Source organism: Ochotona curzoniae, unplaced genomic scaffold, assembly GCF_017591425.1.
Source record: "Ochotona curzoniae isolate NIBS_2020 unplaced genomic scaffold, NIBS_Ocur_1.0 contig_1302, whole genome shotgun sequence".
NCBI lineage: Eukaryota > Metazoa > Chordata > Mammalia > Lagomorpha > Ochotonidae > Ochotona > Ochotona curzoniae.
Window position 1 is genome coordinate 19,522,640 of NW_024465035.1, and position 18,011 is coordinate 19,540,650.

An 18,011-nucleotide genomic window follows, 5' to 3' on the forward strand; every position below is an offset into this window, starting at 1 on the left:
GGTGCAGGTTCCCAAAGCTTTGGGCTGTCCTCGACTGCTTTCCCAGGCCACAAGCAGGGAGCTGGAAGGGAAGCGGGGCTGCCGGGATTAGAACCGGCGCCCATATGGGATCCCGGGCGTGCAAGGCGAGGACCTTAACCACTTCGCGCCACCGCGCCGGGCCCTCTTCCCTTGTTTTTGACATGTTCGTAATGAAAAGCTTAATGTTTTTCAAACCCAGGGATGGGCTGCCAGGCTGGAATGTCTGCTCTAGTATGCTGCAGGCACAGCATTTTTTTTTTTTTTGAATGTATTTCATCACCTGGGACCGCCAGGACATCGAGTGCGGCCCACTCGCCTTCACAGAGCTCCGGGGCGTCCGCTCCTAGGCAGCCTCGGTTCTGTCCCCGGCCCTGCTGGGCCTCGCTTCATGCTGTGTGTGCCCTGCCCTGGCCTCTGCGCTGCCTGATGGCACAGTCCGTAGGGTTCTCTATCATCTGGCTAATTTCCAATCCAGCTGCCCTGAACCTCCTGATAAAAGCATCCCCGGGGCCCTTGCCTACGGCTATCCAACAAGTCAATCCTACTCAAACTTTTTCCCTTTCTTCATTTACACTTTTCAGCTCTCTGCTTATATTCGCTCTTTCATCTCCCAACCACAGCAAGCACTGCTATTTAAACACACACACACACACATGCACATACACACATGCCATACACACACACACACACACACACACGTGCTAACTCCAATCTGAAGTGCATCCCACTGGCTTCACTGATGTTTGTTTTTTACTTTTACTTCATCACTCCATCTAGGTCTAACGCTGTGAGAAATGATGTGAGCTCTAAGATGAGGCGGAATCCTCCGGGAGGAATTCACTTGCGCTTCTAGCGGGCAGCTAAGAGGACACTAGCCACAGAACAGCTTCATCCGACTCCAGCATCCGTCCACTTTGGGGCACCCCTCTACTAGGGGTTTTTGGGGAACTCGATCCAAGGGCAGAGTTGCCACTCCTCACCTTCTGCCTAGAGCTCAAATCCAGTGTGTCCCGACCCCGCGGCAGGTCGGGAAACGCGGACCAGCACCCCGGCTGACGGCAGCCATCACACCGGACGGACTGCCAGCTCCTCACCAGCCACTCAGCTGTGGCGAGCCTTCCGCCACGGGCTGCCCGGTGGCCCTGAGAACGAGAGCTGGGCCTGATGATCACAGGAGGAACTTTCCACTTCCACTTTTCCCCCAGCTTGCAGACGGATTTGCAGAGCTCTAAACCGACCGAAGGCAGCGACGCAGCTACAGAAGGCAAAATAACCTGAGCCCTGGCAAAAGTATCAAGCAAGGATAAAGACGTGTGATGAAGGCACAGCTAGGCTACTGAGGCAGGCCCCCTTCAGGTGGGGGAGGGGCACACAGTGTGTAAACAGCACACACACACCCCAAACCCACAGCACTCGTGAGCACAGTCACCAGGAGCCCTGTGCAGGAGGCAGCCCTGCGGGGTCCCTGCGGGCACTCCCACGCGGATGTCTTCACACAGCGGGGCTGCCTTGCGACCTCTGCTGCCCAGCCTTCAACGGGAGCACTGGGGTTCAAGACTGAAAGGTTGTTCCGAGACTGCACAGCATCCCACAGTTACCTCGCTCGGGACTGGTCCTACACCCACCAACTAGTGGGCCTCTGCCATAATACAGCCATTTTCAGGACCTATCTTAAAATTTTAAATATGGGGCCCAGTGCTGTGGCCTAGCGGTTAAAGGCCTAACCTTAAACGCGCCGGGATCCCATATGGGCACCAGTTCTAATCCTGGCAGCTCCACTTCCCATCCAGCTCCCTGCTTGTGGCCTGGGAAAGCAGTCGAAGACGGCCCAAAGCTTTGTTACCCTGCACCCGTGTGGGAGACCCGGAAGAAGTTCCTGACTCCTGGCTTCGGATCAGCATAGCATTGCCCGTTGTGGTCACTTGGGGAGTGAATCCTCGGATGGAGAATCTTCCTTTCTGTCTCTCCTCCTCTCTGTATATCTGACTTTGCAATAAAAATAACTAAATCTTTAAAAAAATAAATAAAGTTTTAAGTATACACGCTTTATGCCAGAGGAAGTATTCGTCTTGACGTTCAGAGAACAATCTGCATTAAATGGTATAAAAATCACAAAACCTATCACTAGGAAGCTTGATCAAGTGTAACCCATACCTAAATTTTGAAATTGCACACAATTATTAAAAAGATCAAAGTGGGGGTAGGTGTCATGGTGGGACAGCGTGGGACACCCACATCTCATATCAGGGTGCCCGAGCCTCAGCTCCCAGCCAGCAGGCATCCTGGGAAGGCGGCAGCAGACGGCTCAAGTATCGGGGTCCCTGCCACCACCCCGGGAAACCCAGTCGAGTTTCTGGCTCCAAGCTGGCCCAAGCCCTGGAGGTTGTAGGAACGTGGGGAGTGAAGGAGAGACTGGGAGATAGATGCGTGACTCCCCTCCCCTCTCTACCTGTCTTTCAAATAAAGTTAAAAATAAAAAGATCAAGGTGTATTCCTACAGATCAGGAAGCTTGCCTAGGGGTCAGCGTCATGGCACAGCCGGTTAAGCAGCCGCACAGAAACGTCGGCATCCCATGAAGGTGCTGGTTCAGGCGCCAGCTGTTCCACTTCCAATCCAGCTCCCTGCTAATGCACCCGAGAAAGCAACAAGTGAGGGTTTAAACCCCTAGGGCCCTGCCAGCCACGTGGGAGACCTGGCAGAAGCTCGCTTCCGCCTGGCCCAGCTCCGGCGATTGTGACTGTTTGGGGAGTGAGCCAGCAGATGGCGCTCCTTCCCACTTTCCATAACACTTCCAAATAAATTTTTTTTTAAAGATTTATTTGATCTTCCGTCCAATGGTTCACTCCCCAAGTGACTGCATCGGCCGGTAATGTGCCGATCCAAAGCCAGGAGCCAGGAACTTCTTTCCGGGTCTCCCACACGGGTGCAGGGTCCCAAAGCTTTGGGCCGTCCTCAACTGCTTTCCCAGGCCACAGGCAGGGAGCTGGATGGGAAGTGGAGCTGCCGGGATTAGAACCGGTGCCACGCTATCGCCCTGGGCCCATATAAACAAATCTATCTTTAACAACTAAAGAAAGTTGGCCAGGCAGATCTGTGAATTGGAAATGCCATGTGCGGCAATAAAACAGATGAAATAACAGTGAGCAAAACATGCACACAAAATAGTTCATTCAGTAAAGTTCCACTCATGTGTGGGGTTCCGCAAAGTTCAGGGATGTGTGCCATGGCTTCCAGAACTGCACCAAAACAAACTTATCCTTCAATTGCATTTTCAAAATATTTATTTATTTGTATTGGAAAGTCAGATATACAGAGAGGAGAAGAAACAGAGAGAAAGATCTTCCATCCACTGGTTCACTCCTCAAGCAGCCACAACGGCCAGTGTAGAGCCCATCAGGAGCCAGGAGCCTCTTCCGGGTCTCCCACGTGGGTGCAGGGTCCCAAGACTTTTGGCCGCCCTTGACTGTTTTCCCAGGTCACAAGCAGGGAGCTGGAGGGGAAGTGGGGCAGTTGGGACATGACCCAGTGCCCATACGGGATCCTTGCACAGGCAAGATGAGGACTTTAGCCTCTAGGCTACGGTGCCAGGCCCTAACTGCATTTTTTTCCATGATCTTTCCGAAGTATCCTGGTAGGACGTATGCCTGGACAGTTGGGTTCGTTCCTGCCACTGCATGGGAGACCCGGATTGAGTTGGGGGGTCCCAGGCTCAGCCCACCCAGCACCGCCATCAAAGGGCTGTAAGTGAAAACTCAGTCTTATTCTGCATCTGCCCTCTCTCCTCACCCTGGCTCACGGCCTATTTTCAAGAAGCCTGTCAGGGACAATGTTGTGCCAAAGCAGGTTAAGCCGCCACTTTTTTTTTTTAAGATTTATTTATTTTGACTGGAAAGTCATATTTACAGAGAGACGGAGATACAGAGAGCAAGATGTTCCATCCACTGGTTCTCACGTGACCGCAACAGCTGGAGCCGAGTCAACCTGAAGCCAGGAGCTTCTTCAGGGTCTCCCACACGGGTGCAGGGTCCCAAGGCTTTGGGCCGTCCTCGACTGCTTTCCCAGGCCACGAACAGGGAGTTAGATGGGAAATGGGGCTGCCAGGATATGCATTGGCATCCATATGGGATCCTGGAACATGCAAGGCGAGGACTTTAGCCACTAGGCTACTGTGCCAGGCCCCATATGCTACCATTTCAAATCCAACTCCCTGCTAATGTGCCTGGGAAGCAGAAGAGGATGAATCAAGTGTTTAAGTTCCTGCCGCCCACATGACAAAGACCCAGAAGGAATTCCTGCTCCTGGCTTCAACCTGGCCGAGGCCCAGCTGCTGAAATCCCTGATGAAATGAACCAGTGTATGGAAGATCCGTATGTGTGCATGTGTGTGTCATTCTGCTGTTCAAATCAACAAACCTTTTAAAAAGTCTTTAGAGAATGAGAGAGCTCTGAATCTCCCCCTCTGTGTAATTCTGACTTTCACACAAGAAATAAGGGCCCAGCGCGATAGTGTAGTGGTTAAAGTCCTCCCCTTGCACCTGCCAGGATCCCATATGGGTGCCGGTTCTAATCCCAGCAGCCCCACTTCCCATCCAGCTCCCTGCTTGTGGCCTGGGAAAGCAGTCGAGGACGGCCCAAAGCTTTGGGACCCTGCACCCACGTGGGAGACCCGGAAGAGCTTCTGGCTCCTGGCTTCGGATTGGCTCAGCTCGTTGTGCTTACTTGGGGAGTGAATCATCAAACGGAAGCTCTTTCTCTCTGTCTCTCCTCCTCTCTGTATATCTGACTTTGCCTTTCCAATTAAAAAAAAAAAATCTTTAAAAAATGTGTTCCGATACACAAACTTGAGGGGCTTGTGTTGTGGCACAGCCACTCAAGCCACCGCCTGCGAAGCTGGTGACTATATCAAGTTCTGACTGCTTCACTTCTGATCCAGCTCCTTGTTAACACATCTGGGAAAGCAGTGGAAGATAGCCCACATTCTTGGGAATCCTAGATGGAACTCCAGCCTCCAGGAGTCAGCCTGGCCCAGCCTTGCCTGCTGTGGCCATCTGAGGAATGAATTACTGGATGGAACATTCTCTCTCCCCGCTATTCTGCTTCCCAAATAAATAAATTTCTATACACACAGACACAACAACTTCAAAAGGTTTACCTCTGCCAAGGCAAAGGAGGCCCTGGTCTTATCTGGTATCTAAATGTTTCCAATGAATGCGCGTACTTCTATACCTTTAAAATGGGAAGAGAAGTTAGAGCCAAAGTCACTTCTGATCCCCCGACTCCATCGCAGGGTGGGGACCCAGGGAGCCCTGGGTGAGAGCAGCTCTGGGTACATTTCCGGGCGCTGCTTTAGCATCCCTGCAGGCTGCAGGTGCACAGAAGGGACAGGAAAACAGAACTCAGCTGCCCGAGTCCTCCGCAGCTCCAGCACCCGAGCCTTGGCTGCACAAGCCTTGACCACGCTTGGGGAAGCTGGACCCCTTAGGGGACTCAGGCCACTAAACCAGTGTCAGGATGGAGCTGAGAAGGAAATTCCCTCCCAGGCACATGAAGTTTGGCTTTCTTAGTACCCGGCTGCCGTGCTGGGGCTGAACCCAGGGACCTGTCCAAGTCGCAGCAGAGAAGGACAGGGGTCAGTGACATTGGCCATGACCAGCATCGGCTTTGTACCTGAACACAGCGTGTACCACTGCAGAAGCCAAGCAGGAAAAAAAAAAAAAAGACTTCCTGGCCCTGACACTCAACAGAACCCACTTCCAAGTCGGCCTCTGCTTTCCACTGGCTCGAGTCTGGGAGGCCGACAGGGCCCCCGCCCTGTCCTTAGACGGACAGACAACAGCTGGGGCTGGTCACATCTCCCGAAAGCTCAGCCGCAAACCTGGGAGAGCAGGCTCCACCATCCTGCAGCCAAGGGTTTGGGTTTCCAGCCTCCCTCCGCCTCCCCCAGGACTAATTTTAGCTGCGTAGCCTGTCAGAGTGCAACTGAAATAGTCCGCAGGGGAACATGTGCAAATAGGAGCAATGAGCCTGCCTCGCGGAACAGCCCGGCCCCGGGCCCAGAACCTGGCCAGGGTAAAGGAAACCCCACCGCCCAGCAGGCCAGGCCTCTAACAGAGAACACGCTCCTGGGAGCAGGGCAGCTCAGGTGCCCGGCACAACGGGTTTCTTTTCTGACACCCACTTCAGCAGTCGCGCGCCTGTGAATGAAAACATGTCAGGTTCTAGGAGCTCAGGAAATGGCACCTGTGTGCACGCAGCATGATGGGAACAGGCAGGGCAAGGCACGGAGCCAGTGTCAGCCAGACCCTCCTGGGCACAGCCTTGTAGCGCCCACCAGCATCCTGGATGCAGGAGCTCACCGATGCACCTGCGAGCAGACACCAGCATCTCTTTCACCCACCACCTTATGCAACCCTGAGCCTGAGTACCAGCAACACCAGAGCTTGGACCACAAGGCCAAGGAGGAGGCCCAAAAGAGGACGGTGAGACCCGGATGCAAAGCAGAGGGGGAAGAAGAGGAGGAGGAGGAAGGAGGGGAGGGGAGTGGAGAGAGGCAAGCACACATCCAGGACAAGCAGGTGTGTGTTGGGGGGTGTCTCCACCCCTGCCAGCCCAGCACCCAAGGGCGACCTGACAATTCCCAGCACAGCAGAGTCAGAGTCCCTCGAAAGCATCATTCCCAGAATGGGTTCCGTTAGGACAGGGCCCCTCTGTCCCACTACCAGAGCTCCCACCCCATGTCCAGGAGTGGCGGCCTGGACCTCCCAGGCCTGCCCTTGAACAGCTGGCACAACCCCCAGGAGAGGGAACGGGGACGCCCTGTGCGCGTACCTGTGGAAGGTGGCTGTCCCCCTTCCCCTGCGTCCCCGGCCTGGGTGTTCCAGGTCCACAGTCGCCGGGGCTGGCGGGAGAGCTGCAGGGCGGGCTGGCTCCAGTTCCGGGGACCAAGCCAGGGCATGCTTGGTCCCACCACCGCAGCCCCTGCACGCCTCACGCAGCTCGCACGCCTTCCAGCTTAAGTAGAAATGGGGCAGGGGGCAAGGCAGAGTGGCCCCCAGCAACAGGCACTTCCTGACATTCTGGGCGCTCGGGAGAGAGAGGCCCGGGTGCCAGCCTCAAGGCGACGGACACGGGGGTGGGCGGGTGCGGACGGGCAGGCTGCCCGGCCACCCACAACTGCCGCCTCCGTGAAACCCGAACCACTTCTGGGAAAACTCAAGGACGCCAGGGTTCTCCTCAGCAGTGAGCAGCACAGCGAGCCACACGTTCTGAACCAACCTCTCACACCCCGAGCAGCAGCAGCAGCAGCAGCAGGGCTGGTGGGGGCCCGCCCTGAGAATCTGCCTCATTCAAACCCAGGAACATTCTAGAACAGTGCTTCTCAAGGGGAAAGGCTTCACCTCCACCTCTGCCAGGGACTCTGGCAACATCCAAAAGAGCTTCTGGCTGCTTCAGGTAGAGAGAGGTAACATGGTAACGAGCGGGTGGGGGCCAGGGACACTGCAGAATGTCCCACGGTGCCCAGGCCAGCTCCCCCTGCCCACTCCTCATAGTCCTTGCTCTAACATGAAGCCCACGGCTCCTGACTGCCTGTCCACCTCGCCACAAAGCCACTCAACCATCCCTGGCCCCGCACTGTGTTTCAAGGCCCAGGCTGTGGTGACAGATCAGGATCTGCTCGTGGAACTAAGTCCTAGCCTTTGGTTCCTGGCACTCGGGGCAAACTGCCTGGAGAGAATGAAGAGTCGGTGCTGGGAGCTGAACGCCGGGCAGGAGCGCGCAAGGCAAAGGGAGACGAAGCCAGCCGCGACGGCAGGACGGGGTGACAAGCAGAGGCAGCAAGGCACTCCCTCGGGTAACACGCTGCCCCTCGGAAGGACAGCCAGGACTGGAAGAGGTCCAGTGGAAGCAAGCAGTGTGTAAACACAGTACATGCACAGTGCACATGCAAACTGCACATATGGTACACAGGTGCGCGCACAGCACATGCATGTTACATAAACAGTACATGCAGACACGTAGCACATGCATGTTACATGCACTGTACATACAGACACACAACACATGCACACAGTGCACTGTACATACATGCACAGGGACAGCACATGCTCATGGTACATCCTCAATGCGTGTGCATACACACACACAGAGTACCACACACCAGGTATCATTGCTCCCATGAGGTGGAAGGTCTGGGTGTAGAATGGGGGCGTTTCCTAGACTCCTGCAAAGGGAGTGCCTGAAGTGAAGTACCAGGGGCCTTGGGGTGACCCTCCTTGTCCAGAAAGATCTGTAAAGTAGTACAAGCCGGCAGGTTGACCCCAGCTGAACTGTCTAGGTTGCCTTGTACCTAAGGAGAGTATATACTGCTGGGAAAAAAGAAAGCAGTAGCCAGCAGGTATTTCTGGGCCTGGTTGATGCCAATGTGTGTGTGCCAGCATAATTACCTATTCTTTCTATTTTTTAAAAAAAAGGTAAATGGGGAAAGTGGGGGAAATCCCAGCCTGAACATGCCACCCCAGCTCCCAGGTAGAGGGACCACAGACTGCCTGGTGAAGGGGAGTGGCAGTGGCTGAAGGCATGTTTAACAAGAAAGGAGTGACTTCTGGCCACTGCACTTCTCGGGTAGGAGAGGAAACGGAAATGGAGCGGTTTAGAGCACGGGAAACTGGCTAAGGTACCTGCCCATGTGGAGACCTGGACTGGGCTAACTGACACTGCCTGCCTCCCACTGGTGCTCACAACAGCTGGGGCTGGGGGCATGCCTGCGTCAGAGCAGGGGGTGAGTCACATCAGCCACAGAATAGAGAAGAGAACCAGATCTGAGGCGATTTTGCAGGGGACTTGCAGGTTCACCTCTGTGGGACTTTAGCACCCACAAGATCACATGGAAAGCTGGGGTATAATGGACTGAGCTCGACTGGACCAGAGGACTCACCTAACAAGAACCTACCTTGACACTCATGGGACCTGAAGCTGCGAGAAAGCCAGGTGTGGCTTGGCTGCAGCACCCACCAGCACAGGCAAGGGCCGGGACTGAGGGCAGACCTGCCAAGCAGGGCCAGTGCCCCAACCAGCATGTGTGAGAGCTGGGACTAGCAGCACGCCTGGTAGGAGAACTTGGGGAACTCCTCTATGAGGTCACAGTTCCTACTGGGGAGCAACAGAGATGGGGCTGTGGCCAGGTCTGCAGCTGGGTCTAGGGACAGGCCAGATGGGCCAGGCTAGTACCCACTGGCACACACAAGAGTCAGGAACAGGGTGTGGGCTACATCCAGCTGGGCTAGGTTGCAACACCCACCAGCAAGAGCTAAGACTGGGGCGAGGCTAGGTTAAAGCACCACCAGCATGCATAAGATCCAGCGCCGAGAGTTGGCCTGGGCTCTGGGGACTTCCCGCTGCACTGCAGCTCCCATTGGTGAATGCCAAGTGCGGGGGCTGTGGGTGAACCAGGCTAGGAAAGGCTGCAACACCCATCAACATGCATGTGGGCTAGGCTCCAGCACCTGCTAGGGCCTGATAAGGGAACTTAGGGAACTCTCTACTAGGCATAGCTCCTGCTGGTGAGTGCCAAGAGCCAGGGCTGGAAGCAGCTAGACAAGATTAGGTTAGTCCGCAGCACACACTGAGAGCCAGGACAGGGTACAGGCCAGGCTGGGTTGCACCGCCACACCTGCCAGTTCACATGACGGCTAGGGATGGACTAAGCTGGGTTAAGATGCTGCACCAGCCAGCGAGAGCTTGGAACTGGGGAGCAGGACGGGTTGAGCCAGGTTGCAGCACCTGGTGGCAAATGTCAAGACTGGGGCTTGGCCATCTCAGCCTGGATTGCAGCACCTGCTGGTACACACAAGACCTAGGGCTGGGAGTGGGCCTGGTAGGGAACTTAGAAGGACCCCCACTGGTGAGAGTGACAGTTGGGATTGGGGCAAGCCACGTTGGGCAAGGCTGCTTCTCCCGCTGGCATAAACGAGAACCAGATAGGTATGGACCAGTTCAGTTGGGCCACAGTACTGGCTGGCAAGTGTTGGGATTGGCTGTAAGTCACATCAGGCTATACCACAGGACCCCCCAGCAAGTACAAGATCCAGGGCTGGGAACATGACTGGCAGGGGAACTGTAGGCATCCCTCTGCTGGGCTGTACCTATCACTGGTGAGTATAAGAACCAGACCTGGGGGCAAGACAGACTGGATAAGGTGGTGGCACCCAAGGGTACCTGAGGGTCAGGTCTGAGAAGGAGGGAGCTGAGCTAAGCTGCAGCACCCATGGGTGTGCAAAAGAGCCGACGGGTTACAGGTTAGGCTGGGCTAGACAACAGCAGAGGCTGGGGATGGAGCTGGAAGAGGTTTTGGGGGGGGTCACCCCGACTAAGCCACGGCACTTGCTTGAGGACGAGGCATGTAGAGGGCCGGCTGGGATGGGCCACAGCACCTGTTGGTTCACTGAGGTATGGTGCTGAGATGAAACTGACCAGGCAGCTGCAGTACGTGTAGCTGGTGCAGCTGACACACCGCACCTGGCTTGCACTAGCTAGTGAAGACAAGAGTCAAATCTGAGGACACCCCAGGCAAGGGTTCTTGGGGAATTTCCCAGCTGAACTCTTGGATTCAGACCCTGGCCACCCTGGAAAATGCACGTGTCAGGACTAGGCCTTTTCAGTTGCCAGTGCCTGTGCAGCGGACAGGATGTACAGATGCATACAAGGAACAAGACAGCCAGCTCATCTAGCCCAGCAGAAGACATCAACTACGTCAGAGGATGGGCAAGAGAACAGGTTGGACAACTCTCCTGGCCAGGCTTTGTAGCCTGTTCCTGGGTCTGTGGATGCACTAAGGTAGACCTAGTCAGACTAGAATGATTTTCTCAAACCTGGAGCAACAAAATCAACAAGGTCTCAGAAGGATCAAAACCACTCAAGTCACAACCTTGGAACACTCTCCCCAACACCGGCTCTCCAAGGCGTCACCCAATGACTGTCCCCCGTCCCAGGTGCTGATGTAATTTGTCAACAAGGAGCAACCCCTCTCCCTCCTCCCCTGTGGACACAGGAGAAAAATAAATAAGTAGATAGATAAACATACATATATCCACCCACCCTTCTCAGTACCTGAACCTCCCCGCTCTAACCAGAGACCCACGTGGGTATGCATCTCTCTCAACTATGCAAACAATATTTAAAAAATAATAATAATCAATTTAAAAACATAGAAGTACAAGCAGGTTAAGTGTTCCCCAGGTCTAGAGCCAGAAAGAATGGGCAAGTTTTCTTGGTTTCAGCTGTGTTCAGGGTTCCCACTCCCGTCAAAGGGCAACTCTGCCAGCCTGCAAGCCAAACCAGGGACTGCGGTGTCCAGCATGTTGTCAGGACGGGTACCGAAGACACCCAGCCAGGGCTCAAAGCCAAGATCCTTGCAGCCACATCCTTGGTCAAAGCCACCATCCCAGGCCCGAAGTTCACTCACTCACTCCTCCACACTTGCCTTCAACAAAGGGACACAAAGTATCTTTGGATCTGAGAGCAGCCAGCCTACCTGAGCGACCTGAGACAGGAGACACAGCCCGCCCCGGTCCAGTCCATCCACAGGCCTGCTGATGGGGACCACACACATGCACACAGCCAGGAACTCCCACAACACATGGAGTATCCGGAGTGTCCAGTGCCATGCCTGTGGCCTGAGGACTCTGGGTCAGGGAGAACTGATCGCTGACCCTCTGACAGGTGCCATGCATCGTCACCACAGCCACGGTTCTGCCTTTTCTGGCCAACTCGGTCATCACCAGCCCACCAGGTGACAGAGAACTGGAAGTGCTACCAGAATTGAGCTGCTCGGTTTGTGCAGGGCGCACACGGGACACGAGGAGCCGCACAAACCTGGAGGCCGGACACCTGTGTTAACACTGATTGCTAGAACGAGTACTTCGTATGTGTTAGCGGAAATAAAGTTAATTTTCACCTCACTATGGAATGTCCTCCCTTCCCCCACCTACTCAAGATTTATCGCTGCAGCCCTAACTTGTAATACGATGGTTTTCGGAGCTATGACCTTTATGGCAAAATGAACCCCACTAAAGGAACACAGGAAAAAAAAAATCCTTCCATGTGCTCTCTCTGTCACGGGGGACATTGAGGGCAGGCAGTAAGCCAAGACAGTGGTCAGCCAGCATATGGCTCAGAGCGTCCAGCCCACACCAGGACACACCCCCACAGCCAGGCTGGGTCCCACTTCCGCAGCACGCCGAGACACCACCACGGCTGCTGCAAAAGTACAAGTTACACACACACACAAACACATACTTAAGAACATTTGTGGAAATACAGAATAAAAAATTTTAGTGCAAAAAAGCTACAAGTGCAATTGAAGCATCTTCTCCACAAAAGGCATTTGCACAAAATGTTTTAAGCACAGCTGATACAATCTTTTTTGTTTTTTTGCACCAAAATTAACTAACCTTTTAATTCCACTCTCCAGGGCCTGGCACAGTGGCCTAGCAGCTAAAGTTCTTGCCTTGAACGTGCTGCAATCCCATATGGGCGCCGGTTCTAATCCCAGCAGCTCCACTTCCCATCCAGCTCCCTGCTTGTGGCCTGGGAAAGCACTCGAGGATGGCCCAAGGCTTTGGGACCCTGCAACCCGTGTGGGAGACCTGGAAGAGCTCCTGGCTCCCGGCTTCAGATTGTCTCAGTACCAGCCGTTGCAGTGGTCACTTGGGGAGTGAGGCATCGGAGGGAAGATCTTCCTGTCTCTCCTCCTCTCTGTATATCTGATTTTGCAATAAATAAATAAATCTTTAATTCTTTTCTCCAGGAGCTCTGTGAGGTCCATGGTAGAGTAGTTCACGCTTATTTCCTCCGGGCGGGTGGTGTAGTTCCAGACTTTCTCCTACAAGGGCCTTATGGGGAGGGGGCAGCCAGGGGCTGAGGAAAAGGATCAGCGTTATCCTACTGGACCCAGAGCAACTCCCCCCCCAGGACCCTCACAGGACAGGAGCACGGGTGCTCGAGCTCCTCCCAGGCAGGTGCACCGGTCAGCATCACCCAAGCAAAGCGCAGCGGTGCAGGAAAGCAGCACACGGTTCGCCAGGTACCCAGTCCTGCCCTCAAGACGGAGAGCACCTGAGGACGTTAATCCGTGTCCGGGGAGGCAGGCGACGCCGGCCCTCTCAATGCAAAGCCCCTCTTCTTAAGAAAAGACATCTCAGCCACAGCACTGCCAAGGGCAGCACACACACCGTCCTTGCAACACCCGGCAGAGTCGTGACGCCCCTTACCGCCAGGGACCCAGGCACCGAGTGGGAGATGCTGGTCTCCTCCGCCCGGTAGGCCCTGCTCGCCGGGCACGCAGCCCCCGGCTGCACAACAACTCCGCCCCTGACTTAAACTCCTATGCCGGAGTTGGGGTAGGGCTGGGATCCCCATCTCCCCACCCCCGCAGCAGTGGCGCGGGGATCCCAGTCCCGCCCCTGCACGTTGGGCACCGCCCCTCGCGGGTTTCCCAGACTCCGCACTGCTGCCACCGCGGGCGGCAGGGGACCCGAGCTGCATGTGTAATGGGGGCAGGGGAACAAAGACGCGCAGGACTCAGCTGCCAGGCTGAGCTTTCTGCTGGAGCGTCAAGGCTCCGACTCCCCAAGTTTCCCTAGAGCTGCCCGCCCAGAAACGCATCCCGGAACGCCCACCCCAGGCTCAGCGCGCCCGGCACCACCGGGAGCGGGAAACCAGTGTTTTGGTCTTGGGGAAGGAAAAAGGCGCTTTCTGGTAACACTCCGCGTGCTACACCTGCATACACACACACACTCCCCGACCTCTCGCGCCCGCAGCCTCTGGCGGACTCAGAGTCTGCCACCCGCCCCCGCCACGTGCCTCCTGGAAGCTCGGGCGACAGGGACCTGTTAAAGTGTTGTTCATCCCTCCTCCCGTACCAAGTGCCCAGAACAAAGCGGCCCGAAACACAGGGGCCCAACGCAGGCAAGGCGGGTGTAGGTAAGAGCCACCGCACAGGGAAGGCGAAGTGGGCTGGTGGCAGGGATGCGAAGGGCAGTAAAGTCAGCCACCTCTACTACAACTGGCGGTGCAAAGGAAGGCACAGCCTTACTCCCACGGTGACGGCTGCACCTACAGTCCCACCGTCCCCCTCCCGCAATGCACACACCTGCCCGCCCCGCTCGGCTGCTGAGCCCAGTTTTTCCTCACTCGCCCTGGGTTCCACGCGCCCATGGCGCGCGCACCCCTACCCTGAGGCTCCGGGTCCCGGCAACCATGGCGGAGGCGCCTCCTGCGAACCCGGAGCGCACGCACAAGCAGAGCGCACGGGGCTCCCAGCACGCCCACCCGTCCCGGTCCTCGCCCGCCCCGGGAGGTGCGGACTGCGTACAGGTGGCGCGGGACGAGGCCGCAGGCCCGCCCTTTGTTGGTAAATAGCGCGCCGAGCAGGGGCCGGCTCGGCGCGACCCGCACGCCGCGCCCCGTGCTTACCGGCGCACAGCGATCCCCAGAGGAGGGCGAGGGCCGCCCAGGGCGCCGTCATGTTCCGGCGCCGCCCCGCGGACACCCCGAGCCCACGGGTAGGGCCGCGCGGCGCTCCCGGGGCGCGCAGGGCCGGCCGGGCGACAGCCGCGATAGCCTTCCCGCTCCTGCCTGCGGCTCGTTCCCCCGCGCGCTTCCAGCGCCTTCGTCCCCGGGCAGCGTGCTGGGTTCCAAGGGCCGGGCTCAGGGCCGCTGCGGGCGGCGTAGGCTGCGGTCCGGGCTCCGGGACGACGCGAGGACCGGGGGGCGGCGGCGGCGGTGGTGGGCCACGGGCCGGGGCGCGCCCGACTCAGGCATAGCGCATCGGGGCTGGGCCCGGGCCCGGGGCGCAGGGGCCGAGTCCGGAGGGGCCATGAACAAGGGGGGTGGGGTGGGGGAGGGGCTGGGGGAGGGGAGCTGAACCGAGTCCAAAATGGCTCCTGAGCTGCGGCCACGGAGCCGAGCCAGCGGGGAAACCCGGATGTTGGATACAAAGAGGCGGGCGGGCAGGGGGAGGGGAGGCGGGCCTTGGGGCCGCGTGGTCCGCGCCCCCCTCGGGGGCGGGACGCGCAGCGGCAACAACACGGAGGCCACGCCTCCGGCCCGCGCCCTCTGGGAGGACACGCTGGCCGGGACCCACTGGAGGGGAGGTGGCCGAGGTGTGTGCGTGCACGCATGTGCGTGTATGTGTGGACGGGATGGTTCGGGGACCCTGGACCCCCGTGGCCACTGCACCTGGGATTCCCGAACGCACGCCAATCGTGAGACACTGGTGGAGGGTGACTCCACCCCGCCCCCCGCCAGTGGCTGGACTCTGGGCTGGACACCTATCTTGTTCACCTGCGTGATGAAGGGTCACTCAGAACAGTACACACAGGGCAGTCATAGCTATGGGACAAATGAACTGGTAAGGCCCCAGGGGCTGCGCCACTCCTCTCCCCCCTTAATCCACGCGCACCCCACTCGCAGCTGGGGATCCTGAGGACCCATCCAAGGATGCGGGGGCAGAGCCTTCCCCAGCGGCCTTCAGCACGGCCCCGCCCCTTGAGGCACGCCTTAGGGAGCTGTTCCCAAGGGCCATCAGGTTGTAGTTCTTGTCCGGCCAGCAGCTCTCCTCTCGCCTAGATTCCTGCTGATACTCTCAGACTCCATGCTCCTTATGGGAGCATTAGCATTTGGGAGGATGGCGACGGGGTCCTGGGATTCTGTCGCTGTCCTCAGGTTACTCTCTGCTTGTCGCGACTTTGCCAGGAGCAGCCTGAGTCCACCTGGCTGAGCTCAGGGACTAGGGAAGTCTGGTGCTGTGGACACCTGTCTGAACACAGAAGGAACACCTTGGAGACCACACCTGAGAATCACTGCCCAAAGATTTCTGAACCCCCCCCTAAATTCCTCTTGGTTCCCCTTCTTGCCACAATCCCTACAAAGGACACATTATCTAGGCTGTCCAAGGATTTACTGCCACTGTGTGCCCTGGCGGTATGACCCCCTCCCCCAGGGGGCCACAGAGAGAGCCACATCCCACCTGTCTTTCTAGAAGGGAGAAGCCATTGGCTTCTTCATTCTGGAAGGTAGCAGCTAATCCACATGCAAAAACTCAATTGGCTGGTTCCGCTCTTCTGTTCCACTCCAGGTCAGGTGCACGTTAAGAGAGAGCAATGTGTCACAAACGTGGGTATCAGGTGTCAAGACAACAGAAGCCCCAGGGAGCACAGAGGCCTCACTGGAGAGCACAGCTGGCTTGATAGCCAGAACAGCAGGTGGAGCTGGATGGCCCTGACCCTGACCGACGGCAGTGGCTGCAAAGGGCTGCAGCAGGTTGTCCAGTGTCCTGGGAAGTGACCCGCCAGGAGCATCCCCGTCAGGTCAGAATCCTGTATCGAGGAGGAAGTGCTGGATGAGGCATCCAGATGGGACTGAGTGGCTTTGTGCTAGAACACGTGTTTTCTTAGATTGCAAGTATTATTCTTCATTCTGAGGACCAAGCTGAGCTTATCCCCATCAACCTTTGTGGGGGAAGTCACCGGGAACCACGGCATTCTGTCATTCCCCTTGCACTCAGCAAGAAATGCTGCTTGGACCTAAGTTCCGGCCAGAGACAGAGCAGGATCCCAAGCCGTGTGGAACAAGGCTGTGTTTGTCCTGGAGCCTGGTACCAGCCTGAACCTGGGGCACTGAGGGAGGATATGCCAGGCCCTGTGGCTCCATGGGCTCGGCAGTGTCATCCCTACAGTGGCTGGTATGATGTGGCACACAGGCCACCGTCACTGACTCTGGGCCACCATCTCCAATGCCATCTCCCCCAGCTAGTATCTCCCTACCTCAAGGCTGCCACCTGCCTACAGGGCCTGGAGGAGCCCTTAGGTGGCCCTCACTGCACACCCACATGTCCTGCTTGTACTGACCCATGCTCACTTCACAAACCGCAGTGCTGGGAGTTCTTGCCCCTGAATGCCCTTGTGCCCACCACACCAGCATGGAGGGGAAGCTGACACAATGTGCCTGAACTCCAAGGAGGCATGTGACATTTCTGTGGCCACCTGGTGGACATCCTAGGCTCCCATGGTGTCCAAGCAGCCAGCGTCTAGCAGCATCATGAGCAGCCAGGTCTGCGCCTACACCCAAGGAAGCAGCTCAGGACCAGCCTGGTGGCTTAGCAGGCTAATCTTCCACCTTGTAGCACCAGGACTCATAATCAATTTTTTAAGCTAGGCATTGTGATTTACAATATCGTTTGTCCTGGGGCTAGTTTAGCTCCACCACTATGGGGAAGAAATTTCATTTTAATTAATTGTATAGTCGCATAAACTTTCCCATGAACTTATAAATAAATTGTTTGAGGGCCCAGCGTGGTAGCCTAGTGGCTAAAGTCTTCACTTCTCACACACCGGGATCCCATGTGGGCGCCAGTTTGTATCCTGGCTGCTTCACTTCCCATCCAGCTCCCTGCCTGTGGCCCAGGAAAGCAGTCGAGGACGGCCCAAAGCGTTAGGACCCTGCACCCACGTGGGAGACCTGCAAGAGGCTCCTGGCTTCGGATCAGCTCAGTTCCGGCCATCGCGGCCATTTGGGTAATGGGAGTTTCTTTCAGATCTTCCACTTGGGTGCAGGGTCCCAAGCCTATCTGAAGCCAGGAGCCAGGAGCTTCTTTTGAATCTCCCACAAGGTTTTAGACCATCTTCCTCTGTTTCCCATGCCATAAGCCGGGAGCTGGATAAAAGTGGAGCAGCCAGAACACAACCAGGCACCCATTTGGATTCCAGCACTTGAAAGGGAGGATTAACCAATTGAGCCATTGTGCTGAGCCCCCAAATAATCTTCTTTTTAGATTTATTGTACTGGAAAGTCAGATATATAGAGAGAAGAAGAGACAGAAAGGAAGATCTTTCATCCATTGATTTGCTCCCCAAGTGGCCACAGTGGCCGGAGTTGAGCCAATCTGAAGCCAGGAGCTTCTTTTGGGTCTCCCACTTGAGTGCAGGGTCCCA

General features: G+C 56.6%; 1 protein-coding gene across 1 annotated transcript in view; it reads right to left on the reverse strand.

Annotated features, from left to right (window-relative positions):
* Positions 1–14,643, reverse strand: part of ACVR2B (activin A receptor type 2B) — a 31,290-nt gene extending 16,647 nt beyond the window's left edge. The window contains exon 1 of the mRNA XM_040965641.1: positions 14,494–14,643. Coding sequence (XP_040821575.1) covers positions 14,494–14,545 — 52 coding nt within the window. The 5' untranslated portion in view covers positions 14,546–14,643. The remainder of the gene's footprint in view (positions 1–14,493) is intronic.
* Between the last annotated feature and the right edge of the window lie 3,368 nt (positions 14,644–18,011).